The 27098-nt window shown below is 42.8% G+C and overlaps 1 protein-coding gene across 3 annotated transcripts in view; it reads right to left on the bottom strand.

Annotated features, from left to right (window-relative positions):
- The window catches only part of UMAD1 (UBAP1-MVB12-associated (UMA) domain containing 1), a 145188-nt gene that overhangs the window by 10509 nt on the left and 107581 nt on the right, over window positions 1-27098 (bottom strand). For 2 of the 3 annotated variants that reach the window (XM_019508469.1, XM_019508470.1), the window contains exon 4: window positions 7122-7336. In XM_019508469.1, coding sequence (XP_019364014.1) covers window positions 7122-7336 — 215 coding nt within the window. Of the gene's footprint in view, window positions 1-5714; window positions 7337-27098 lie in introns of those variants that run through there. The other variant, XM_019508471.1, reaches the window with a different exon arrangement.

The following is a 27098-nucleotide window of genomic DNA, read 5'->3' as shown; positions in this document are numbered from 1 at the left end:
CGGGGGGCTGCGGGGGGAAGGGAGGGCGGGGCAGGGTTGGCAGGGGTGCATAGTGTCTCCTGGTGGTCTGATGCAGGTATAGTCCAGCCCCATCCCTATCTGGCCCACAGCTGCCCCCATGGTGCTGAGCTCCATCTGCTCCTACCCAGGACAGCCCATGCTGTGCTCCCATGTGCACCTGCCCCATGACAGCACTGCCCTGGGCCCAGCCCAAGCTGGTATGCATAGCTTCCTGGCAGGGTGCTCCCAGTGCTTCTGCAGCTGCCTAGGTACTGCCCGGCTCCCACTTCCAGCAGCTCCTCCTCCTCCTGCCCCAGTTGTGCTGCTCTGGGCAGCAGGTAGTGTGGGGAAGCACTGGTGCCACGGGGATGTTCCAGGCAACCCATGCCCAGCCAGGCGGAGGGAAGCTGCAACTGGGTGGATCCTGTCCCAGGGCTCCAGCTCTAAGTTGTTTTCCACCCACTCAGCTACCTGCAGGTGGCTGCTCAACACCCTGGGTGGGCAGAGTGAATGGAAGGCAACCGGGAGCTGGAGCTGAAGCCCTGTGTGGTGAGGTAGGAGCCGCCTGGTTGCAGCTTCCCCTCTGCCTGGCTGGGCATATGATGCCTGGCGTGCATTCCCACAGCCACTGCCAATTCCTTTTGCACCTACTACCTGAACAGCACAGCAGGGTCAGGAGGAGGAGAAGCCACTGGAGGCAGGGGGAGCCAAGCAGTACCCAGGCAACTGCAGTAGCAGTGGAAACGGCCTTACCAGGAAGCTGTGAGCACTGGCCAGGGCTGGGGTGGTGTTGTCAGTCAGTGCAGGGTGGGTGTGGGTGGGAGGGTGAGGCGGGCTGCCCCACACAGGAGTAGGTGGGGCTCGGCCCCATGCAGAGCACCACTGGGGCAGCGGCGGGCCAGATGCAATCAACTGGTAGCCCAGATCTAGCCCACAGGCCCTACTGTGCCCACCCCAGTACAGATAACTCTCAAGACACGGTCTCTGTCTTGGAAAGTTTAGGCAGGTAGAGATTATGCAAGAGCAGTTTTGGTACAGTGAAGAGGAAGAAAGAAGCCATAGATACTCTTGTACATTTTCTCATTGTTATCCCTTGCGGGGGCCCTGGTGAACAACTGTTCTTTCAGGTCCTGATGCACTTATAGGCTGCTACCAAGTCCCCCCTGAGTCTTCTCTTCTCCAAGCTAAAGAGTCCCAATTCTCTCAGCCTCTCCTTGTAAGGCTTGCCCTCTTGGCCTTTGATCATACAGGTGGCTCTCCTTTGGACTCTCTCAAGCTTATCCACATCCCTCCTGAAGTGGGGGGGCCCAAAACTGGATGCAGCACTCCAGCTGCAGCCTCACTAAGGCCAAGTAAAGCAGGAGGATGACATCCCAGGTTTTGTTCATGATGCGTCGATGGAGGCATGCCAGTGTTTGGTTTACTTTGCCAGCTACAGCATCGCATTAGTGGCTCATATTCATCTTGTGGTCAATCAAGACCCCCAAATCTCTTCTGGTCATGGTCCTAGTGAGCGTAGCACTGCCAAGCCTATAAGTATGCTGCTGGTTCTTCCTTCCAAGGTGGAGCACCCTGTACTTCTCTACGTTGAAAGCCATCAGGTTTTGGTCCACCCACCTTGCACTTGTGTCCAGGTCGGTCTGTCTTCCAATGTGACTGCTTTCCCCCATATTTGAGTGTCATCTGCAAATGTTTCCAGCCCGCATTGGACGCCCGAATCCAGATCATTAATAAAGATGTTGAAGAGTACTGGCCCAAGTACTGAGCACTGAGGGTCACCACCGGTCACCTTGCGCCACTTTGATTCACTCCCATCAACTAGTACTCTTTGGGTCTGATCCCGGAGCCAGTTCCCCAGCCATCAGACCGTGTGTTGGTCGAGGCCGCAGCTCCCCAACTTAAACATGAGGACATCATGGGAGACTAAGTCAAAAGCTTTCCTGCTATCCAGATGTATGTCATCAGTTTTGTCTCCCTGGTCCAGGCAATCCATCACCTGGTCATAGAAGGAGACAAGGTTGGTCAGGCAAATCCTATTGGTAACAAAGCCGTGTTGGCTAGCATTCAGAAGGTTACTTTCCGTTAGTTAGCCTTTTCATGATGGAACCCTTGATTTTCTCCAAGATCTTTCCAGGGATGGACATCAGACTGACTTGCCTGTAATCCCCTGGATCCTCCTTCCTTCCTTTCTTGAAGATTGGGACCATGCTGGCTCTTTTCCAGTCTTCCGGAACCTCACCTGAGCGCCACGATTTTTCAAATACCTTTTATTTTAAAAAATTCTTTAAACTGCCCTCTGATCTTATCCAGCACCACCTTATCTGATCCCCCATCATCCTCATTGGTATTATTTCAATCAACTGCTCCAGATTAGCATCGAATTCCTTCCTCTTCTCAGAGATGCTAATTAAATGAAGGGCATGCTAGGTTTACACCAAAAGGGAAGGAATCAAAGTGTTTGGATCCATTTGGATGAGCTTGCACACCCTTTCTTCTTTCTCAGCTATTCTCTTTTTAGGGATTCCTGAGGAAAGACCTGTTTGCAAAAGAATGCAACAGGAAGGGCTGCTCTTCTGTTCCAGGGCCTGCCTCAGTTTAGGTTCCATCTCTTCTATCATATGGGCAGTTTATTGCATACCTTTCTCTTATATACTTGATTCTGGTGGTCATCAGGAAGGTGTGGCAAGACCTGGCTTAAACTATCCTGATGGCCCTTGCCTGGTGCAGATAACCATGGTTTCAGGACTTCCTTGTCTACATCACACCATATCTCCCCTCCCATTGTTTCCATAACTGTTGTTTCAGAACAACGGCAGAGCACTTTACCTGGACCTGCACGCATATCACCTAAGCACTTAGATACTGGATGGTTCTTCCAACCTTGTCAGGGACGTTCTGACCCATAACAGAAAGGTCTCCATAAGGTACGATTACCATAGTTTCTTGCCTATAGCACACCTTGTTTTTTGAAAGGCAGCATGAAGGAAAAAAAAAGAAAGGTCTTACCTTGTAGTACAGGTATGTAACTGACTAGCCCCAAGCGAGGGAGCCACTCCTGCTCCCAAGCCTGTTGCCAGCCCTGTATGCCAGATGGGGCCCATGGACAAACCCCACACAAGACTGAAACCTCGTACCAGGTCTAACCCACATGCCAGGTCAGGAGCCATGCACTGGGTCCAGACATGGACTGACCCCATGCACCAGTTCAATTTGGCTTGCTGGGTCTGGGGCTGACCCCATATGCTGGATCTGGGGCTGTGTGCTGGGTCTGGTCACTGACTGATCTGGCATGCAGGGCCATGTCATCTGGCCAGGAGGATCCCCACAGGTCCAAAAATTTGTCACTGGGGGAGTGAGGCAGTGTTAACTGCCATAGTGCCCACAAATATAGAGATTTATTTTCATCCCCCATTTTTGCTGAAGGTTGTTTCTGAATTCCATCTCAACCAACCAATCTCCCTGCTAGTCTTTTTCCAAAGCCACATGCTTCCTTGTAAATTTGTTGCAACAGGAAAGAAGTTATTTTTCTGATATAAATCCTATGCTAATTTTCAAAGAGCCTGGTCTTCTTCCATGAAAACCTGGTAAAACTCTCTATACATTGGTTTACTGTTAGGAAACTATAAAATTACATTGCTGAATATGGTTTTTGCATTCTTCCTTTTATTGTCCCTATTTTCTTGAGCATCAAAGCCAGCACCTGTATCTATACCAGGGTATGTTTGGCATCTGCAGCACTGAGCTGTCAGACTTTGGATCATACTTAGCAAGAAACAGCAGCAACTAGATCTGTAGCCGTCTTCTTGGCTGACCTATTGTGCACCCTATTGTCTGGTTCCATTTCTGAATTTGCTTGTCACTAAGGAGCTGTCTATAGGGGCTGGTTCACAATCAACCTGCTGTTGAGCTGTTCTGGATACAATTATTCTTTGATTTACCTTGCACATGTGGAATTAACTATTTTTTGTGTATGTTAAACATGGGCCTCTACAAAGACCAATCTTCCCAACTTTTTCAAAAGAAATAAAAGGTGCCTTGATATTTTTAGAAAATTTATGTTAGAAAATATCATAAGGAAGCCAGGACTCACCAACATATCTCTTGCAACATGTGACTTAATTACAAATAACACTCAATATCCAAAACAAAAGCCTGCCTAAGCTGCTTATTAAAAAGAAGGCCTATTAGCATACTCACTAATGTCCATGTCAACCTCTTGTTTACTTCACTGGCACACATTCAAACCCTAAACATGTGTCATTAACTCTTGAACTGACAACCAAACTTGTCTTACCTTGAAAAATGGTTAGTATTGTAAATGACAAATACTTCACAACTATCAGAAAACTGACCTATATACACAATAAGTATATAGCAAGTTGTTTTGAATTGTTCCAGGATTCTTATTTTTAGGCTGAATATACAAAACAGAAGCAACTATGGTGTGTTTTAATACTTGGTATTCAACAGTAATCAAATCATGCCTATTTAGAAATTATTAAAATCTTTCTTTTTGCACATTGCCTTAACTTATTTCTTTATTTACGGACAACCAATATGCAAGCCACAATACATGGAACAATTTTGTATTTGGTAACTGACACACCAGCAATGGATATACCCCAGGGGTTTTATAAGATCTATATAGGATCTTTAAACAAATATAGAAGTATATATCACTATCTTCAGACTGTATGGTATGAATACAGGCAGCATTCTGAAGACCGTAATTTTCTAAAGATGATATACCATCTTCATATTTGCAGTGGGAAAATGCTCTGGGGCTCAGCTCCATGAATCTAATTCCCTAGTAGATTTCTTTAGTATATTTTTCCTGTCCCAATGGGGAAATGCACCTTTACTGTCTGGATAACATTAGGCTTCAGTATTCACTTTTTATGGATGATGTCAAGACAGAGAGAGGTTTAAGCCCCCAGGCATTTAAGTGAGAGGGTAACAATGAGGTATATTAATAGTAGCATTGGTATATGCAAATTTAATCCTTCAAGAAAGATGGTTAAGGGCGTGGGTCAAATCTTTGAGCTACTTGCTGCATTTCACAACATAGGTGTATACTTCCCATTGTACTTGTGTGCTCTTTTCTTGTGAACGGACAGTCTATTAGTCTCTGACAGTTAAGTAAAGCAAGATTCTAGTAAGGTATATTTAAAATGTATTGATTCATCTTTTGTAAGCAAAAGGGCAAATGGGGAAAAAAGTGCATTTACAAACCCAGAAATGTGGAAAGAGCAATTACTGTCCTTTAGGCCCTTGGCCAGAGTGAGGTCCCAGCTGGAGCTGTGATGGGAAGGTAAGTGGGGCAGTGGGGGAGGCGGAGTGGCAGAGGTGGTAGTGGGCAGAAAAGATGGAGGGGAGCAGAGGCTGCGGTGGGCAGTGCCCATGGCTCCAACTCCAACCTCAGCTTGCCTCCCCACTCATTCCCTTGGCTTGTACTTGAATCTAAAACAAGGGCCTCTCCCCCATGATGAATGAGGAAAAAAGTCCTAAATTCTTGTCTGAAATTCGAGTAAATATGGTTTTACAAACCAGCTTATCTAAAATGTTACCTATGAGAGACCCCATATCATTAAAAATGCAAGACAGTCCTGATGTTTGTTAACAACATTGAAAATTCTCTTGATCCTTGAGACCGATTCAGAGTTCCCCACGATGACAGAATAATAAAGGCTATAGTACCTGGTTTCCAAAATGTCAATATTACCACAGTTTTTATTTAAGTGCAGTATAGGAATTTTACATGAAAACAAGCATTTCAAATCATATGTATAAACATAGATACCAACAGTTTAAAAAACTTCAGGAAATGCAAACCTTTTTAAAAAAAATCAAAATAAACCTTTTAACAAACCAATATCTATTTACAATATAACTTCTCTATTATTTATAGTATGTATTGCAAATATCTTAAAACCACACAAGTTTGAAAACCTGAATAAACATTTTTAGATATCCTGTATCTCACATTCCTTATGAAAATACCCACTTACAGTTGGCATATTTTTATCCCTACAGTCAAATCATTTAATCTTGCATGTGAAGAATTATTCACACACATTACAAGTTAAGCAATTCACTAGGCAAAAGCAGTTTAGCAAGGTTGTACTTGGAATAAAATATATATAGTCAAGGCTTGAAAGAAAAGTTTAGGTATTTTGCCATTTAATTTAGTTGAAGAAGAAACACTTTAATATTTTCCAGTAGTTAAGCATGGCCATCTATATCTCTGGCCACAAATTAAAAAAAAGAAGGGCGTGACCATTAAAAGTACACATCCTGAGATTTCTTTCTTTAGGGGGCAAAGTTAAAATGGAAAAACTGATCTATGCATAAACCAAGAACATATGTGGCAGTGAAAACAGTGCAACTAAAGAGCAGTCAAAGACAGAATGTTTGAGAAAGACAGTGAAAGAGATGCAAAAGTGACAGAATAAAATGGACAGCAATGTCTAATGAAAGAGACCGGCTGACTAGTTTTAGTTTTATACTGCATATGGCAGAGTCTACTCAAGCATGTTAAAGATGGAAGCCAGTAAGCATTCTGTAGAAGTTCAAAAAGTTGCTTTTGAGACTGAAGATTTGACTGCCTGTTCTTAGCAAAACAGCAGTACTTTATTCACAGTAAATTTTAATTTCTATCCCTGGAAAATCATGGATAATATAAAAGAAACATGTATAATAGGCTTTGAATTTTTGGTATCAGTAAAATGTTAACTGTGGAAGTTCATGAACTTCACAGGTAGAAATAATGATGTGGTGCACATTTGCAGTCTACCTGTTGAAAGTCAAGAACTGATATTATCAACAGATGATATCTCACTCAGGATTAAACAAAACTCTAATAGATCTGCTTGATTATTCTGAGAACAAATTTAATACATAAGTTTAAAGTGCAATAAAAGATTACATTAAGGAATACAGAACGGTACAGGATAATTTTTACATTTTATACACGTGTTAGGCAAATGGCAAACTACAAATATTTAAGAACTTCGGATATTTGTGTATGCATCTTCAAGTAGACAAGGTGCAAATTCTAAGGGAGATAGAGATTAAGACATTACGAATCACAAAGCACAGAATTCTCAAGGGTAAAATCATACCAAAATCTTGCTAAATTGTCATGGATGTTGCAGGCAGCCAACTGGTCTGGAAGCTCATTACAGGTGTTCTGTACTGCTAGTACATGTGGTGCCAGGGTGAAGGGTATATCACTGAGGAGCTCTGACATGAAAGGACTGCTCTCCAAATTTTGACTTGTCCGATTTCCCACCTCAGCACCCGGTATGGTCAAATGTGATTGGCTTTCGGTATTTATCTAAAGAAAACAAAGGACATATTATTTAGACACTGTAAAGTCTGTGATTTAGCCTTTCCACTTGAAGTAATGACTTATATGTAAAAGCAGGTATGATGTTTGGCTGGGACAGATCGAAACTGAAATCCTTAAAGCAACTGTTATAATTCCTTGAATCAAGCAGAGCCCAGCCAGACAGCCAGGGCTGTAATAATAATGAATTTGGCAAGGTATTTCTGGCTACATAGTCCTACTACACAATTAGAAAGGACTAGAAGGAACCTCCTGCTTTGCTGAAGCCCATCTCCTGCTATTGCAAGCAACCACATCACATATCTCCTTATACAAACTGATCAAGCTACAGCTTAAACAGTTCATGTGCTTACTCCTCCTTCCAGAAGACCTTCACTGGTCTGACAGTTAGAAACCTTCTCCTAATTTCTTCAAATATACCAGTATAAACTTCTCATTTAAAATTGAAATTGCTCAGCTATTTGGACATGCTCTATCAAACCACACATGGTGATGTATGCGCTGCCAAATATGAGCTAACAAAAAATACATACTTGCACAACATGACCTTCAGGGATTATTAAGAAAGCACTGATAAAAACAAATCTAGACTGATAAAATCTGTCATGGAGAAGAAACAAATATAAATTTCATTACGATCCAGAAGACTGGGCACTGGAGCCAAAGATTAGATTCCTATTCCCAGCTCTGACACTAGCCTGCCACATGACCTTGATAGGTCACTTAATCTCTGCCCATATTTTCTCATATTTAAAACAATGATAACAATACTTACCCTTCCTTTATAAAGCACTCTTAAATCTCTATATAAAGAATGCTCTACAGGAGCTAAGCATTATATGTCTATCTTCAGAATGTTGTACAAACATAAGTTAAACCTCACACCATCCCTGGCAAGTAAATGATTGTTTTAAGTACTTCATTTTTACAGAAGGACAAACTTACAAAGATACATTAAATGACTTGTTCAAATCCAGTGAGTGAACTATGGCAGAACTGAGATGAGAACACAGGAATTTCAGATTCTAGACCTTGAGCTTTCTCCTTAAACCAATCTTGTATCCAAGCAAGTGGACATACGGAAGAACCCAAACACTACCTGTTTGTTACTACAGGAGGACAAGAATGGAAAACGTGAACATAACATTCAAGTTTCAAACAGTTATGCAGGTTTTTAGTTGCATGGCTCCCAAAGACTTCAAAAGGCGTAATGCAGTTAGGGTTTTGAGCAATGGTGGATGATCGTACCGACAAAGTACATCTGTAGTTGTTGTAGACAAGCTGAGCGAATGGACAACCTAGGATGGGGACAGTTTTGCATTTTTGAGGCAGTTGAGCATTTTAGCAAGAGAAAGGAGACAGCACATGCCCCTTCTGGGCAAGGCCAGAGGTGATTTCAGAGCAATCTGCAGGAAATAGCTGGCACTTGCTCCAATATCCACCACTGCATACAGTAATGATGGATAAGAATTTAAGAATTGCTGTAGTGAGTTAGACCAAGGATCTACCTAGCCCAGTATCCTAACATGGGCTAGTATAGATGCTTTAGAAAACTATCAGAAACGGGGCATCTGCTGTGGTACCTTTCCAGTCACCAAGCAGGAAACTACATTTCTACCATATTTAGTCAAATCGAAGTCAACCATGAATTTAAGACAACCCCCCAGTAATTACACTGCATATATGTCAAGCCATGGGTTCAGCACCAGCAGAGCTGCAGCAGCTACTTGTTCCCCACCCTCTAAGACAAGGAGCTCCCCCCTCCCCCTCCAGTGCTGACTGGGGGGGAACTTTGTCTTAGATTTGAGTAAATGTGGAAATTATTGTGTTTAACGGCTCCTGAAGGATAAGCAAACACAAACTCCTCCATAAGCAAACACCAACTGTTTTGGTGAAACAGTTAACGTCAACATTTAAAACCTGTTATGTTTTAGATTTAACAACTTAGTAAGATGAATAAAGAATTTCACCCATCTCTGAGCCACTGTTTCAGAGTTGGGAAGGTAGCTCAGCATTAGCTGCATTTGGTTCATATTCAGAACTTTTTCTTATATGTAATAAAGGCAATACATTTAAAACTAAGATCTAATGCACAAAATTGACAGCCATGGAATCAAAAGATTTCATAGATTTTTAGGGTCGGAAGGGACCTGGTCGATCATCTGGTCCGACCTCCTGCTCCAGGCAGGAAAGAGCGCTGGGGCCTGCAAATGTGATCCTTTACGATTTTTTCTAGGGTCTTGCTAAAAATAGAGGTGAGGCTAACTGGGGTTAAGTAACCCCAGCCAGATGCCTGTCTAATCTTTTCTTGAACACCTCCAAGGTAGGGGAAAGCACCACCTCCCTTGGGAGCCCATTCCATATTTTGGCAACCCTCACCGTAAAGAATTTCTTTCTTATGTCCGATCTAAACCTATTCTTCTTCAGTTTGTGGCCATTACTTCTGGTAACCCCGAGGGGCACCCAGGTAAACAGAGTGTCCCCTATTCCCTGCTGACCCCCTGTGATGAGTTTGTAGACAGCCACAAGATCGCCTCTCAGGCTCCTCTTGCAGAGGCTGAAGAGATTTAGGTCCCTCAGTCTGTCTTCATAGGGTCTCACCTGCAGGCCCTCAGCCATGTGAGTGGCCCTCCTCTGGACCCTCTCGAGGTTGTCCACATCCCTCTTGAAGTGTGGCACCCAAAACTGAATGTAGTACTCCACCTGTGGCCTGACAAATGCTGCATAAGGGAAATTATCACTTCCCTAGTGTAGGAGTGAGTCTGCTGTCCATCCCCTCTTCCTCAGCACTCCCCTGCCTCAACTAATAAGATGGGAAAAATGAAAGGATGTTATTCCCTGAGGAGTGGGTTAAAATAAGGCAGACCACCCAGTTAGTTGTTTCCAACAGCGGAAGTATTTATTTTACTAGATACATCCACCTCATATTTTTGATTTTACCTCATATCTGTTAGGCAGATGAATAAACTTACTAGCCAGAATAGATTAAGAAAAAGACAGACTTCATTAACCACAGATCACACTCAGCTACTTAGACTACATCCCCATCCAGCAACTGAATTCAATTCAAGCAGCTACCTCTGAATCCTGCTTGCAGTCTTTTTCAGGCCAACTTCTCATTGGTAGGTATAAAGCCCCCACACTTATGCATGCTGAAAGAAAGAGAACATGCTCATTTTGCCTCTGGTTTTTATGTCATTCCAGAGCTATCCAGCAATAGAAAGGCTGGTTCTCTGCTACTTGAACCCAGCCTTTTGTATGTCTCAACATGGATGCATCTCTGCTCTTAACGCTTTACTATATTTTCTAGCTACCACAACAGAGACACTTCATTATTCTTCAATCTACTCTGCATTCTGTCTGCTTTCCATTCTTATGAAAGAATGACTGCTGGATGCAAGAAACCGACAGGTTTCTAGTTGGTTTCATAGCTTTCCCCGTGACTTCCAGATAATGGAAATAAAAACAACTGGTAAGAGAATTCGTTGTTTTCATTCTGTTACTTCTTTGTAAAGTTCTGAGCAACAGCAAATGCAGTGGAAATGCACATCTGCAAACTCAGGAAGACATTCTTGTATTGGTTTAAGCTCACTTCAAATTTTGATGGTTATCTTCACAGCTGTAAAGACAGTAACTGTCTTTTAAAAGGGGGGTTTAGAATCTGCAGCATTCGATAATACTCAAGAAGGAAGTCTCCTGTTGCCATCAACAAATAGGTAAGTAGTCAAGCGCTGCATGGTGAAAGAATTCACACTCAAATAGAACTGTCCTTCCTATGAAGACATGCTCTTTTGCTGAGGATTTTGACCATCAGAAGGAAGCACACAATTTAATGCTAATTATTACATTTTAGTTTTAAAACCAGTGTTAGAATACTAGGGATCAGTCCCTTATTTTTTAACATCTATAAATAAAAAGGTAACTTGCCCTTTTAATTGTCTCAGCACAAGCCTGTCACGCCCTCCCTCCAGATAACCACTCTGTTTAAGCTCCTGCAGAGACACTGGTATCTGCCTGTATTAGGCAGCATATGCTATGAAGAAAAGATCTGAGTCAGAACACAGTAAATGGAGGTTAGGAAAAGGGATATTATTAGAGTTTGGTTATCAGAGCCTTCAGAGAACAATTTTTTTCTTACTTTCCAAGGGAAAAAATGACACCTCATTTGTTGTGCCATTCCCCCAGTCTAGGGGATAATCTAAAATCCCTTCACCCCTATGGTTATACTCTTTGGCTGACTATACTATTAAGAACACCTTTTTTTGTCTTAATTCCCCCACAAAATGAATGTATTTCCATTTGCGATGCAAATTAGAATGTCATACGGCAAAACCACTTTCAAACAAACATAAACAGAATGAAGGCAGAGAGCACACTGCAGAAACACCACTACAAAATCCCTTTTCTCCCTGTTAATACACTGAGTGCTTGTAAAAGGTGCCAAATTGGTGACAGATTGGTAGTGGTAGTGGAAGATTCACATAAAAGCCTAAAAACCTTGCCAATCCATCGATGGATTAGAGGAAGAAATAAACCAGCAACATTTACTACTTAATCCTACTTTGCCATATCCATAATCCAAACATTTTGATTTAACACATCAACTTTTTAAAGTCTTTCAATATTCCACAGATATGGCATACCAGTATAATACTAAACAGTATCATAAATATAGTTCTGAATAGCTGGGAGCAAAGCATCATGGCAAGGACAGGATCAGAAAGAAAAGTATTGGGACAGAATATCAGCTATTAAAATAATTTAATTCCTGGCTCCAGCAGGAAGACAGCCTATAGTTACAGATGGGTGAACTGAAACTCCTATAAGGATTTTTCAGAGTAAAGTGTGCAACCCCTTCAGGTTCACTATAAAGACCAATAACATCTACTGTGGAGTACTTGTCATTAAAATTGCCTCAATGACTAATTATGAAACAAGAAAGTGCCTAAAATGATCAACTCCTTTTATTATAACAAAAATGGACAGCAGCTAATAAATTAAAATTGTACAAAGAAAATATTGAGAAATATAACATATATGTTAGATTGTTTCTTTGTGGGAACCGGAAACTGGAGATGCATGGTCCTTGAGAACTCCTAGTATTCTTAAAGGGAAACAGGAAAAAGAGCTGCTCCTGGATGTCTTCTCTGGTTTTAGTTCTTACTTCTCTACAAACAAAGACTGAACAGCTGTAGTCAGTCCCCGACAGAAAGCTGCTCCCTCTTCACAGAGCCTTCTGGCAGAACTGAACTCTGTGGCTCCAACTGCCACTGTACTTATCCACAGCTTGGATAACAAAACTAGCAGTTACAGCTTATTATTATCTTAAGGATGGATCTCAGGAAACCAACTCACAACATTCAATGTACTGATTATAAATAGCACCTACAATATCACCATACACAATAACTTTTATTACACTAATTTCTATTACCAAACTAGAAACAACGAAGTGAACAGTTAAGCTTCCTGCTGCGGTCACTCCCTGGCAGAAAGCCGTTTCCCCCTACACAAAGGCTTCTAGTAGAAATAAGGCATCATGGACTCTCTTGTACTTATACAAGCTGGTTGCTAGGGTTGCATTTCCTCCCCTGGGCATGGTGGTACACCCATACCCAGGGGAGGTACAAATATGGCTGCCAGCTCTCCCCATTTCCCCTTGAGCATGTTTAAGGAGGTCTCACTGACCTTCCTATGACAAATGCAGTATCTGTCTATGACTCCAATGGGTATGCTCAGGTTGTCTTTTAAGAAATTCCCTCTAACAGTACAAGACAGAGGGAGTTTATGCTCACAGAGCAACCCAGTTGTCTGTTGAATATGACCAAGAGAGCCAGTAGCCAGGAAACAAACAGAACCGAAGGGCAGAAGTTGCACATAAACTAGTTTAAGTGATCTGAAACTGGCTTAAACCCGTAACAGAACAGCAGTTCAGTGCACATAAACTGCTTTTAAATAACCTGGTATAATAAACCTGGTAAATAAACCTGGTAGGATGTAGTATCAGATTTAACTGATTTAGGTCAAACTGGCTTATGGAACTTCTGTTCCAGGTCTCTTCCTGATTCAAGTTAACTCACAGTCCCCCAGCATCCCAGAATGCTTTGCAGCCACAGGCTGTGCTGTCTGCTCCAATGGCTCCTCCCCCAGATATCATAAAGCTAAGGCACTAAAGCCAAGGCACTAAAGCCTCTGCTCCCTGTCAGCACCTGTCAACCCAGCAAGATGGGGGCAAGCAAATGAATCCTCAGACCCTCCTAGTCCCACCCCCCCATCTGTCCAGGACAAGGTGAAGGAAAGCCCCAACAGTGGGGTCTTTTTGCCGATGCAGCAGCCAGGTGAGTGGGATTGGTATCAACTCAGCCCCACCCCCTCTGCAGTCTAGGAGAGAGGGGGAGGAGCAGGGGTTGGGGAACTGCACCAGTCTGGCCCCAGTCCCCCAGCTAGGGTTGGCCGAGAGCAGGGGGAAAGCCCTCACTGGGGGCTTTTTGTAACCTCACAAGCCAGGTAGAGATCAGCTCCACCCCTTCCAGGGTGGGGCTGAGCTGATTCCAGCCTGGCTCGCTAGGCTGCGGGATTATGAAATCCCCCCAGTGGGGGCTTTCACTGCCCTGTACTGGGCAGATCACAGCTTGGGGGGGGCAGTGCACTCCCCTCCCCACATCCTTCTCACAGATGGAGGTGGGGGCAGGGCTGAGCCTATGCCAGCCTGGTGAGCCAGGCTGGAGGGGAGTAAAAAGCTCCCGGTGAAGGCTTCCCCTCCCTCCACAGTGGGCAGATCCTGGCTGGGGGGGGGTCTGATGCTAGGCCAGGCCACTGAATTCCCCCCATATCCTAACTCCCCTTTTGGAGGTGGGGGGTTGTGGAGGGAGTGTGGCCAAGCTGATCCCAGCCCAGCGAGCTAGGCTGCAGGGAAACAAAAAGCCCCTGTTGTGGGCTCCCGTCCTCTTTGCATTGGGTAGACCCCAGCTGGCTGGGACAGTGCCTGGCTGGCTCAGTGCATTCATCCCCCCAGCCCACCCACATCTCACAGGCATGGCCTGGGGAAAGGGCAGGGCTGACTTGATCTCAGCCTGGTGAGTTGGGCTGTGGGAAAGTTAAAAACTTTCCCCAACGCTGGGGTCTTTTCCCAAGGCTGGGCAAACCCTGGTGGGAGGGGGTGCCAGGCCAGGTGTGTATATTTCCCCACCCCCTTTCACAGGTGTGGGGCTAAGGAGGGGGCAGGGAATTGGAGCCCCTCTACCCAGGTTGCAGGGGGTGAAAAGCCTCCTCACGGGGGCTTTTCCTGTGCCAGGCAGACCCCAGCTGGGGGGCCAGGGCTGGGTGGTGGGCTCTGCCCTTTGACCCCCTTCTACGAGACAGCTGGGGAGAGACTTTCTGCTGGCTCTCTCCTCCCTATGGCTCACAGTGGTGGAGGGGGAGGCATGTGTTCAGCCACCCATCAGGCCTGGGCTGCCACTGGATTAGAAAAACCTTTGAAGATTAACCTGATTCCACCTCGGACTTTCTGAACCCGTGTATTTAGCCAAGATGTCTGATTTGGTTCCCACCCATTGAGGGCAATTTTTTTTGTAATGTTCACATTCACTTGTTTGTATTAACATATTTATTTGTTAATAACTGTGGAAAAAACTATTCCCCTAATGCTATCATGGGGTCTGATTCTCCACTATAGCCATAAAAATCTCAGGGGTGATAGATAAGGGCAGGGGAGTGGACAGGGACCTGGTCACAACTCCCTAATCTAAACAACTCTGTCAAATCTCATCATCAGTTAAAGTTGCAAGTGAAACTTTAAAGCAGTGGTTCTCAACTTTATTAGACTTAAGGCTCACCACCAGAAAAATGCCAGTTCTAAATTTTCAGTAGTTTTTTTTTACTACATTAAAATAATAGAGCAATTCTTCTGCTGCAAAAACCTCAGAAAGACTACAACAGGTCAGAATTCTTTTAACACTATGTATTCCTATTCAAAATCTCCGGCCATGTCCTGATGTGCACAGTTGTGAGGTATGTGGCACCGGAGACATGTCTGTGGTGCCACATACCGCACAGTCAGCTGTTTGCCACACTGTGAAGTAGCAGCACAGGAGTTTTTTTTTGATCCCAGGAGATCCTGGGGTTAAAAAAAGGCACAAAAAAGAGCAGTTGTGCATAACACTCAAAACCAGAGCAAAACACACTCCAGCTGCTGGCCAGGCTCTGAGTGACAGGATCACTGCTGCTGCAGTCTTAGGAAGCCCCCAGGATCCCAGGTAAGGCTGCCAGGGCCAGCCCGGTGCTGGCCCCAGCCTCCCTTACCCAACCCAGGGTAATCTGCTGCGTGTCAACCTGGGGTAACCTGCATGGCACAGGCATTCCCTGGAGACGAGCAGCAGTGGCACAAGGTGTGCCACTGCTTCTTGTCCCCGGGGAAACAAACGGTGTGGATGCGGACTCTGGGTTTATCTTGTGAATCATATCTGCATAACTAACAGAGTTAATACTGTGTGGCACACCCCAAACAGTGTTGAGAAACAAATCTCAAATCACCCTTGTTGAGAATCATTGGTTTAAAGTGTGCTGCAGTTCAATAAGAGTCATGTAATCTGGCTTTTTTCTCTCTCTTAACATGCCTTCTCTTATGCCAAGCAGAGCAGTTTCAGCATAGGTGGTGAAGATAACAGGCAACGCAGTCACCACTGCCAACTTTAAACCAAATGGAGTTTTTCTTCAGACAGGGGAATTCACTCAAGGATTCCTTCAACAGGTATAAATTTGCTTTATGTTGTGTACGCCCCATAACATGAAATACAGGGAACTGGAAAATATGGCTCTATGTCTGCAGTTCTTAACTCCTTGACTATTGTTGAACACATTCAGATATTCAGTACAAAACACAACTTCCTTATTTACCATCATCATTTGTTTTGAAGGCACAGTTCATCATGCAGTAGATACTATATGCACAAGGAAGGAAGGAATGGCATGAGAGTGGGGAGGGAAGAGTCTCTGCCCTGAAGAGGTCACAGTTTAAGAAATGTTCTTTTGTGCTGTGTGTTGTATTTCGTGCATATAATCATGGTCCTCTGCAGAGAAGCTGTGTCAGAATGCATTTAAAAGGAAGATTAGATAAGGTAGTCAAAAGAGGACAATTATCTAGCTAGGTACATTTTTATGCCCCAAAACCTTGAGGGTGTCCTCTAATTAACTAAACACATTCCTCTCTCATACTCTGGAGAACAACAGCAGTGACAAGACCTAGGATAACGTCTCTCAACACCAGGATTTTATGCCAAGTCTAGCAGTATAACAGAGAACTGAACACCCTTGCAGAGCACCTTATCGGTTTGTTAAAATTACTAAGCTGGTTATAACGTGCATATTATTACAAAGCTACATTGCACAATCAAAGGCAAGGTTATAAAATGGCTTAGGTTTTCATGCATGCATTCTTCAAGCACATTATTTACAGCAGCAGGTCTGGAAAATCTGATATCCTACATTAGTCATACTGGATTCTACTTAAACTTCTAATTTATTTATCCAGCTTACACAATGTTTTGAAGTACAATGCATTCAAAGCGTATTCTCTGGACATTTCCTAAACAAAACTGCCAAATGTCATGGCACATTGCCCAACTAAGACGAATATTAATTCAACACACTTAGAATATCACCAAACGATTTATATTTTACTGAACAGCAGGGGATCCACAGCTAGTTAAATTCAAGAAAAGAAACAGGTACATCAAATTAAGCCATATAATGTTTTTTTTTCCACCAGGATATTTGTTTCAACATCTTATTCACAAAATAAGTGTAATTTGTTTGGAAGCCAAATGAACAGGAAAGAATAGATATGCGGTATGCACAATAGTTAGCAATCAGATAGTTACTGCACTCTCACAGAAAGAATAAGAGTTTTCCATTTGTTCACTTGGAATAAGGAAATATAAAATCTTTAACTTGATTTTTTGCACCTTAATGAAATAATCTCATCAAGCTTTTATGCAACAGATGAGGTAAGTTCCATTACAGTTAAAGCCTGCAGACTATATTGTATGTAGCAGACACAAATACTGTATACTTTTGAGAGTTTTCAGTAGGTATCCTTCTCTTGTAACCAGCAACTGTTAATTGAAACTGGAGAAATTTTAATTTTTACACTACTCACTTTGATAGTTCTCATTTGCCTTTTATTGCAAATGTCTGTGTGTACAGATGCAATGCACATGTTCTGCAGATAATTTCAAACAGAACAGTCCATCATTTACTGTGTACTAGCACAGGCTGGCTGATCTCTTTTTCTTCCAGGCTGGCTGATCTCATTCAGCAAGCTTTAAACTAGGTTTGCCGGGGGGGACGGGCATGCAGAGGAACACGAAGAAGCTTCGCCATCAAGCCAGGGGGCACGTGCAGGTAGTACCCAGGTAAGTGACAGGGGCCAGGGCAGGCTTAGGAACAAGCGAGTGGCATGTGCACCTACAGGAGGCCTCAAATGCCTCTACACAAATGCTTGAAGCATGGGGAATAAGCAGGAGGAACTCGCCCTCCTGCTAGCTAGCAAAAACCCAGACCTAGTAGGGCTCACGGAAACCCGGTGGGATTCTACCCTCGACTAGGCAGTGAACATCGAGGGCTACAGGCTATACAGGTGAGACTGAGCAGAGAAAAAAGGGGGGTGTAGCGCTCTACGTCAAAGAGCAATATACATCCTCAATGATCAGGATGGGGTCAGAGGAGGGGCAAACTGAGGTGCACTGGGTAAGAATGCAAGGGGGTCATGGGGAAAAGGACTTGAAAGTGGGCGTCTACTACAGACCGCCTCACCAGGGGGATAAGCTGGACTGGGAAGTCTCAGGTCAGCTCATGGGGGCTGTAAAGTCAAGGGATGCGGTTGTCATGGGTGACCTAAACTACCCAGACATCTGCTGGGAGGACCAGTCAGCCAAGTCCGACGGCTCACGTAGGTTCCTAGCCAGGATACAGGACCTCCACCTAACCCAGGAGGTGCGTAGTCCCATCAAGGGAAATGCCTTGCTGGACTTGGTTCTTGCCACAGGCGATGACCTAGTGAGGGGTCTGCAGGTGCTCAACCACCTGGGCGACATTGATCATTGCTTGCTGGAATTTACTATCCAGGGCAGGGTGGTGAAAGCAAGCGGTAAGGCAAAAGTCCTCGACTTCAGGAGGGCCAACTTCAATGAACTAAGAAGGTTAGTAGGAGAGGCACTGGGGTCTTGAAGCATCAATGAAATGGGAGTCCAAGATGGGTGGTTCAGTTTCAGTTTCATTGTGAAAGGAAAGAATCAAACCGCAAAAATATGGTAAAGTGCTTGCAAAAGAAGACTAATGGGGAGAAAATATTTTAACTTAAAGGACAGATCAATACAGTTCGCTTAAAACAAACAAAAAATTTTGGTTGGTTCCTCAAGGAGGTATAATAAGTGCAGTGCTAATACAGGAACATAGATCTGAAGGCATATTATACCTCCCAAGGTTCCTCAAGGAGACTATCCTCTGAGCTCAAAAGGAGTCAGTCCCAATGTGCATCAAGGGGGGCAGGAGTGCTAAAAAAGTCCCCAGGCTCAGAAAAGGCATGCATGAATGCCTGAGGGGAAAAAAGGATGTGTACAAACAGTACACAAGGGGCTGTCACCAAGTAGGATTACATCTCTGTTGCTCATGATTGCAGGGAGGCTGTTAGGAAGGTCAAGGCAGAGATGGAGCTAGGGCTAGTGACCAGGATTAGGGATAACAAAAAGTTATTTTTCAAATATGTAGGGAATAAAAAGAAGGCATCGGATAATGTGGGGCCCCTACAAGACAGGTTTGGCAATCTGGTGATTGCAGCAAAGGAAAAGGCTGACCTCTTTAACAAATTCTTTGCCTTCATATTCCTGAAAAGGAATCGGGACATTTCCCCCACTATGATTACGGATGGACCCAGAGGAGGAACCACCATGCCTAGGGTCAGGGACGACCTAGTTAGGGAACTTTTGGAGGGGCTGGATGCATTTAAATCAGTAGGTACAGATGCTTTTCACCTGAGGGTGCTGAAGGAATTGGCAGGGGTCATAGTGGGGCCCCTGGCATGGCTGTATGAGTGCTCATGGGGCTCTGGCCAAGTAACAGAGGATTGGAAAAGGGCCAATGTAGTCCCCATTTACAAGAAGTGGAGAAAGAAGGACCCCAGCAATTATAGGCCATTCAGTCTTACCTTGGTCCTTGGGAAGACCTTTGAGAAAATTATCAAGGAGCACGTACGCAAGGGCCCAGCAGGGGAAGTAATGCTCAGGGGCAACCAACATGGGTTCACTGAGGGCAGGTCCTGCCTGACTAACCTGGTTTCTTTTTATGATCAGTTCACAAAGTCCCTGGACAAGGACATAGAAGTGGATGTTGTCTTCCTGAACTTTAAGAAGGCCTGTGACACTGTTTCCCACCACATTCTCTTAAAAAAACTAGGTGACTGTGGCACTGATGCCTACACAGTCAGATGGGTCACAAATTGGCTAGATGGTTGCACCCAGAGCTGGTGGTGGATGGGTCATTTTCAACCTGAAGGGATGTGGGCAGTGGAGTCCCTCAGGGCTCGATCCTGGGGTTTGTGCTGTTCAAAATCTTTATCAGCAATCTGGATGTGGGTGTGGAAAGCACGCTGTCCAAATTCGCTGACGACACCAAAATGTGGGGCAAGGAGGCACACTGGAGGGGAGGGACAAAATCCAGCTAGATCTAGACAGGTTACAGAGGTGGGTGGATGAGAATAGGACGGAGTTCAATGCAGACAAGTGCAAGGTGCTGCATCTAGGGAGAAGGAACCAGCAACACACCTATAGGCTGGGGAACACCTCTCTTGTCAAAACAGTGACAGAAAGGGATCTGCTGACTCCAGGATGAACATGAGCCACCAATGCAAGGAAGTGGTCACTAAGGCTAACCGCACCTTGTCGTGCATCTACAGATGCATCACGAGCAGGTCCAGGGAGGTGATTCTTCCCGTCTATATGGCGTTGGTCAGGCTGCAGTTGGAGTACTGTGTCCAGTTCTGGGCACCGCACTTCAAAAGGGAGGTGGCTAGCATTGACAGGGTCCAGAGGAGGGCCACTCGCATGGTCAAGGGGCAGCAGATCAGGCCCTACAAAGAGAGGCTAAAGGGCCTGAATCTATTCAGCCTCCACAAGCGAAGGCTGAGAGGGGATCTGGTGGTCATTTACAAACTCACTGGGGGGACCAGCAGGAATTGCGGGAGGCTCTGTTCCCCTGGGCACCACTGGGTATTATTAGGAATAACAGCCACAAATTGTTAGAGAAGGTTCAGGCTGGACATCAGGAGACATTACCTTACAGTTAGGGCTGCCAGGCTCTGGAATGGACTCCCAAAGGAGGTGGAACGCTCTCCTACCTTGGGGGTCTTCAAGAGGAGGCTGGACAGATATTTCGCTGGGGGGTTATGACCCCAGCACTCGTTCCTGATGAGCAGTTTAGGTCCCTTCCGACCCTAAGCACTATGACTCTATAGAATGAAAATCCATGAATGCATTTGCTTTTGTAACACATGGTCATTTCACCAATAAAACTGAGTCACAACAAAGAAGCAAGAAGGAAGAGGACCTATCTACCTTTTGCATTACTGGTTTTCAAGGGCTTCAACACTGCAACAGAATCACACTTCTGCATCTAAATCCACTAATGTCTAATGGGTACAACAGAATTTGTCCCCCTGTGCTTCCATTTTGTTTATTTTAAGTGAGTACTGTGGGAAGAGGGAATGGGGTAGGACAGAAGTTCAGCCTTGGACAACGGGAAATTCCAAGGATGAGTTAGGGGGATTCAAATATAGTAGGTCACTAGAAGGTCAAAAGTGTAAAAGAAATACCATTTTACTTACCTAGTGGGTGTGTCTTGTTGATATGTTCAGGGTTAAAGCAATCACCAGAATTGGGGACAAGAAGAAATTTTCCTTTAGGCCAGATTGACAAGCACTCTTGGGTTTTTATTTTTGCTTTGCTCTGTAGCAGAAAGCATGGTCCATCTCCTAGGTAATACATGTCCAGCTGATCCTAACAAAATTCTTTTTGTTGCTGGGCCCCAAGATGTTGGCAGTTCCTTTATCTATGTTGCTGTTTTCTACAGACACGTTATAGTGCTTTAAGGCTCAGTGGGGTTTTGCATACTAAGGATATTAAATCTCTTATGGAATATAGGCAGTGCTTTGTTGTGACTGCTGCATGTGAGAAGAGCTGGAGGGGATATTCTTGAATGTCTATTACATGGCTGTTGGCAAATGCAGAAAAGCTGGATCCCTGTAGTTGAACTCAACAGACTGAGATCAACTGTCAGAGGCTCCACAACTGACTGGTTGGTGATCACTGCTGTAAGGATTTGAAATTGGTATATTTTACAATATATTTGTGGCATTCATGGACCTTGCTATACTAAACCTAAATTGACAAAATGAACCAACCAAAAATTTTTGTTTGTTTTAAGAGAACTGTATTGATCTGTCCTTTAAGTTAAAATATTTTCTCCCCCTTAGTCTTCTTTGGCAAGCAATGTACCATATTTTTGCGGTTTCATTCTTTCCTTTCACAATAAAACTGAAACCAGGCTGAGGTTTCTGACATCTTGGACAATTCATTTTAGGATTTTGGCATATTAAATAAAGAAGTACTGTGTGTGTGTTCTTATATATATGATGATTGACATGCCCTTCAAATGGTACTATGATAGCTTGCAAGGAAGGGTATGTGTGCCTTTGTTATATTATCACTTTTAATAAGCAGAAATCTAATGTCAATAGTTTATCATACACTCTATTCACAGTGTACATAAAGTGTGCACTTTTGCATTATCTTATTTCTGAAAAACAAAAAAAATGCTAATTCACACTATCTCTGATAAAGAGATAATGTGTTTTCTGGACTTTTTTTTTTAACCTTTTTTCCTCTGCCCTCTCTCAATCACTTGTAACAGGAGAAAACTATTGAGATGCTATTTGAGCTCTTCATGTATCTGACTGTTCTATTGTCTACATGTGTCATTTGAGTACTTATAGGATGGCAGATTAAAAATATCTCTAGGCATGTTTTGTTAATTCTATCTTTCTAAAATGCAATTCTACCCCCCAAAATGTGAGTATAAAATGTCATCATAGAACTGCATGTGTATTGCATTTCTCTAACATCTTGGTTCATTTAAAAAATAAAAATATTTTCCCATGCAAGCTCTATCTGAGAGTTAACTTGGGTTCTTTCCTATTGTGCATGACCAACAGTAATAAAGATTCAGCAGGTCTTAGAAACCATTTGTTAGCTCACCATGATCTTGTGTGTGTGTCCTGATGCTATGCTCAGGGTCTCTGATTGAGAGAGCACGACCATGGTGCCAGGTCACGTGTAAAAAACTGCACTAGGCCAGTTAACTCCACAAATTTGTGAGCTCAGATGTGCACAGGGCAGGCAAGCCATTACTTGACTCCGTGCTTGGAGTTGCTGAGGCAGCAGTTTAGATATGTCCCCACTACTACATAACTTACGCATGGCAGAAATATCCTCGAGTAGCTATGTTCCCCTCACTTTAGAAAGAAGGATTTTCCATAACAGATAAACCCAACCTTCTCTCCAAATAGTGATGAACTATCTACCTGTCACCAGGCACTGCCATGTTTCCCCTTCCAGTTCTCCACTTCACTTAGCAGAAGATAATTAAAAAGTTACCTTTCACTTCCTACTGGCTGCTTAGAGAACTAGCACTGAATTCAGTAAGTATATTTACTGATTAAGGCAACCAAAAAAGTCTCTAATCATTTATGTAATACATCAAAGATGTAAGATAATGCACTGAGCACAATGTTTCTATATTGGAGAATCCATTAACAAAGCAAAACAAACTACATATCCAAGTTAAATCAAAATCTAATATGGAATCACTTATGAGAAGTTATCCTGATTCGTCCTTCTCTCTCTGGCAGCTGGGTGATGTCCCTTGTTTATTTTTGCCTTGATCTTTGGCCTATCAGTAAATAAATTACTACTTTTAAAGCTGGAAAAAAAGGAAAAGCAAAGAGAGTGGTGATGGAAGGAAAGCTTATGTGGTAAAGAAAAGGAAAAAGGCATTAATTTTTCTGAAGGAAGAAAATCTCCAAACTAGAATAGGTTTGTGATGTAGGAATTGTGATGTAGCGATCATATAGCAACACATGTTACTATATCATAGCATTTTTCTGCAGCCTAATGAGCGAGCTGGTTTGAAAATCCACATTTCCACATAAATATAATTTCCTTTATCAATAATTGTAAGATAGTTTCCATGTTTCTCACTACTAATCCTTGCCACAAATCAAGAGGGCTACAACAATAGCACAAATACCAATTCAAAAGGTCTAGTGAACCCACAGTACATATTGTAAAATTTAAACAGTAACTCTACCTTAACACTGCTACTGCATGGTTCTGCCTGTGTGTTATATCTTCACAGTTTTGAATTTAGAGTAAACGTACAACCTACGCAAGGATCTGTGTTGTCATGCCAATGATTAGCATGTCACCTTCCACAGATTGATGCCTACAATTATACTGCTTAAGTGCTGAAGGTCATAAGTTTGTTTCTCTCCCGCTTATGGATAACATTTTTTTTTTAATAACTAGATACTGACAGTGTCAAAGAGATTTAAAAAAGCTTAGTTTCATAGTTGGTAGGGTCGGAAGGGACCTGAGCAGATCATCAAGACCGACCCCCTGCCATGGGCAGGAAAGGATGCTGGGGTCAAACGACCCCAACAAGGTGTTTCATCTAGCCTCCTCTTAAAGACCCCCAGAGTAAGAGCGAGCACCACTTCTCTTGGAAGCTGGCTCCATATCCTAGCTGCCCTGACAGTGAAGTAGCGCCTCCTGATGTCTAGCTTGAATCTACTCTCTGTCAACTTATGGCCGTTATTCCTTGTTACTCCCAGTAGTGCTTGGGGGGAACAGGGACTCTCTCATTGCCTGCTGGTCTCCCTTGAAACGACTGATTTATATGAACATGTGCTTTATCATTTTGTTTACCTTTTTCTTTGTCAGAAGAAGCATCCAATGGGATTGCTATACTGTGATTAAACGGTACAGAATATACCATTCTCATTTTTTGTTTTCTATAGGCCATATGGAAAACAATATGCCTTCTTGTATTATAGGATACATTTTAAATGACCTTTTATTCATCTCTAATCCAAGTGGACAAGAGCTATTAAGGAAGAGATATAAACCTGGGAATACAACTGAAGTAACTATGTTTGTCTTTTTACAGTAAACTAAGTGTTAGTTTGGTCACAAACAGGCAGGATGCATCTTTCACTTTTTAAATGGGACCTGAAAAATCTTGAGATGCATCAGACAGAAGCCTATTCTGAACTTTTCCTGTGGTATTATTTTGTTATGCTGTCTGCAATCATTCTGAGTTTTACATAAATGCTTACTACTTTGTCTTTATATTTATTAGCTTTTTAAGAATCAAAAAATATTTACAGTCAACTAACATTCATTAGTTCCTCCAAGTTATTCTACCATGCTCTTAATAGTAAAGGTTTCCCAATGTTTTAATTCACTTTGTAAAGAAAAACATCTGACAGGTTATGCTTGTTTTAGGAAATACTAATTCTAGTTCAGTATGCAATGGGGCAACAGGCCACACTGTTCTCCTATTTAAATCTACTGTTTTGCAGTTGCAGGTATGTCATATATCAATGAAGTTACCATCTGGATTGGGGGAGGGGGTATATTTTACTGGTAAGGTTACTTACTAAAGGCATTTTCTTGGACTTGTGCTAATTTGACATTTATAAAGCAAGAGAAAAATACATATGTAACTTCAATCACACAATGGTGCTTTCAGAGCTATGATTCAGAAGTGAAGGACAATTCAACTATATTATAAAAGAATATAGAAGCCTGATGAAAGCTGGTAACAGATTTGTGCTGCAACTTTGGTACTGCCTGAAGGCATTAGGTATTTTAATCTATTTTGCTACTATGTTTTCATTTCATGCTGTAAATACAGAAGTTCAGTAGATAAGTGAACTTTTCACCACTACCATTTCAAACAGCTTTCAACACAGTACTTATTTCCAGGAGTGACTGTATTTTTTTGGACACTGAGAATGTAAATGTAGTTTCTGACTAGCAAATAGTGCTATTGGGACCAGGACAGGAACAGTTGTGTACTTTTTCTTTGGGGGGATGGGGGGAAGGGGGGGGAGGAAGTTGGCTTTTTTAAAAGAATATATTGCACTCTTAGAACTGAACGTTCTATTGAACGTTACAATAAATTTTATCAATGGCATCCAAATTATCTATGAAGTCATTTAGGTGTTATCTATTCACAACACTCACTGTTTACCTAATCCCATTGCTTTTACAAACAGCCTGTTTCAAGGGGCAAGAACTAAAGACAGCAAAATGTATTCATTTGGAATAACTGGCACTTCACCATCCCATTCCATTTATGCCATTAATAATCTTTTCCTCCTTTTCCAATCTTTGAGACTCCAGAACCTGCAACATAGTGTTAAGCTGTGGCAGAGAAAACAGAAAGCCTCCTCAGAAACAGAGGATCCACTTTATAACCAACTATGGGCAAGGAGAGTTGAAGACCAATACATCTGGCTTTCTCTCTCATTATTCCATTGGGAACGTAAAGTCTTATGTTTGGACTGAACAGAAAAAAAATGCAGATTTTTTGAGAAAAGGACTATAAAAGGAAAGCCAATTAAAAACACAGGTAATAAGTAAAATCTTTTAGCCAAAATGATTTGAGTAAGGGGGAAACAACCTAATAAATCCTGTATCACCTACACCATGTGGAAAGGCTATCTCTACTACAATTTGAATTGGAAGTTATAGTTTGAAGAAAATAAATATATCTCCTTGAATTACGTAATTGAGATAGCAAGTTATGGACTAATGAACAACATCCATGAAGTCTGTCCCTGGAATAAGAAAAGCAGGTATTATTACTGACAGTCACAAATATAACAAATATTAAAATTATCAAGGAGTCTGTCTAGAAAAAGCAAAAGTTAGAAGAAATAGGGAAAATTATCTTAGATTTCTATAAAGTGCTAATATTGCACACTGATTCATAGATCTCACAGATTCCTCTGAAACAAGGAAAGGTTTTTGTCAGGAGACATGCAACAGTGCTCTTCAGTTCATGAATTTAGGATGAAAATAAGTCTTCATGGAGGTATCTAAATACATTCAAAAAGGATAAAAAAGGAGGAAACGCAGCTTAACTATCTTAGGTCAGGTGTAAACTCCAGACTTCTGCTGACACAGAGACATCAATAAGAGGTAGGAGGGGTGCTGAGGTACGATCCTTGAATGACATAAGTGTGCCAGGAAAAAACACCAGGGGACACACTTACACTGGCAAAACTGTGCTTCTACTGGTCTAGCTTGGTTTTGCTTATGAAGAGCGTGTCCAAAGCACAACTTTGCCAGTACGGCTTCTTCCATACACATGTACTCTGCCAGAAATAACATACCAGTGGTCCTATACCAATAAAGCAGTTCTAGGGGAACTCTTTGAGAAGATCGTCAAGGAGCACATTTGTGATGGGCCAGCATCAGAAATGATGCTCAGGGGCAATCAGCATGGATTTATTAGGGGGAGATCATGTCAGACCAACCTGATTGCCTTCTATGATCAGGTCACAAAGGCCATGGATGCAGGTGTCGCGGTGGATGTAGTCTTTCTGGACTTCAGCAAGGCCTTTGACACCGTC

Source organism: Gavialis gangeticus, unplaced genomic scaffold (genome assembly GCF_001723915.1).
Source record: "Gavialis gangeticus isolate Ggan-Ray unplaced genomic scaffold, GavGan_comp1, whole genome shotgun sequence".
Classification (NCBI taxonomy): domain Eukaryota; kingdom Metazoa; phylum Chordata; order Crocodylia; family Gavialidae; genus Gavialis; species Gavialis gangeticus.
This window is presented reverse-complemented; position numbering and strand designations above follow the sequence as displayed.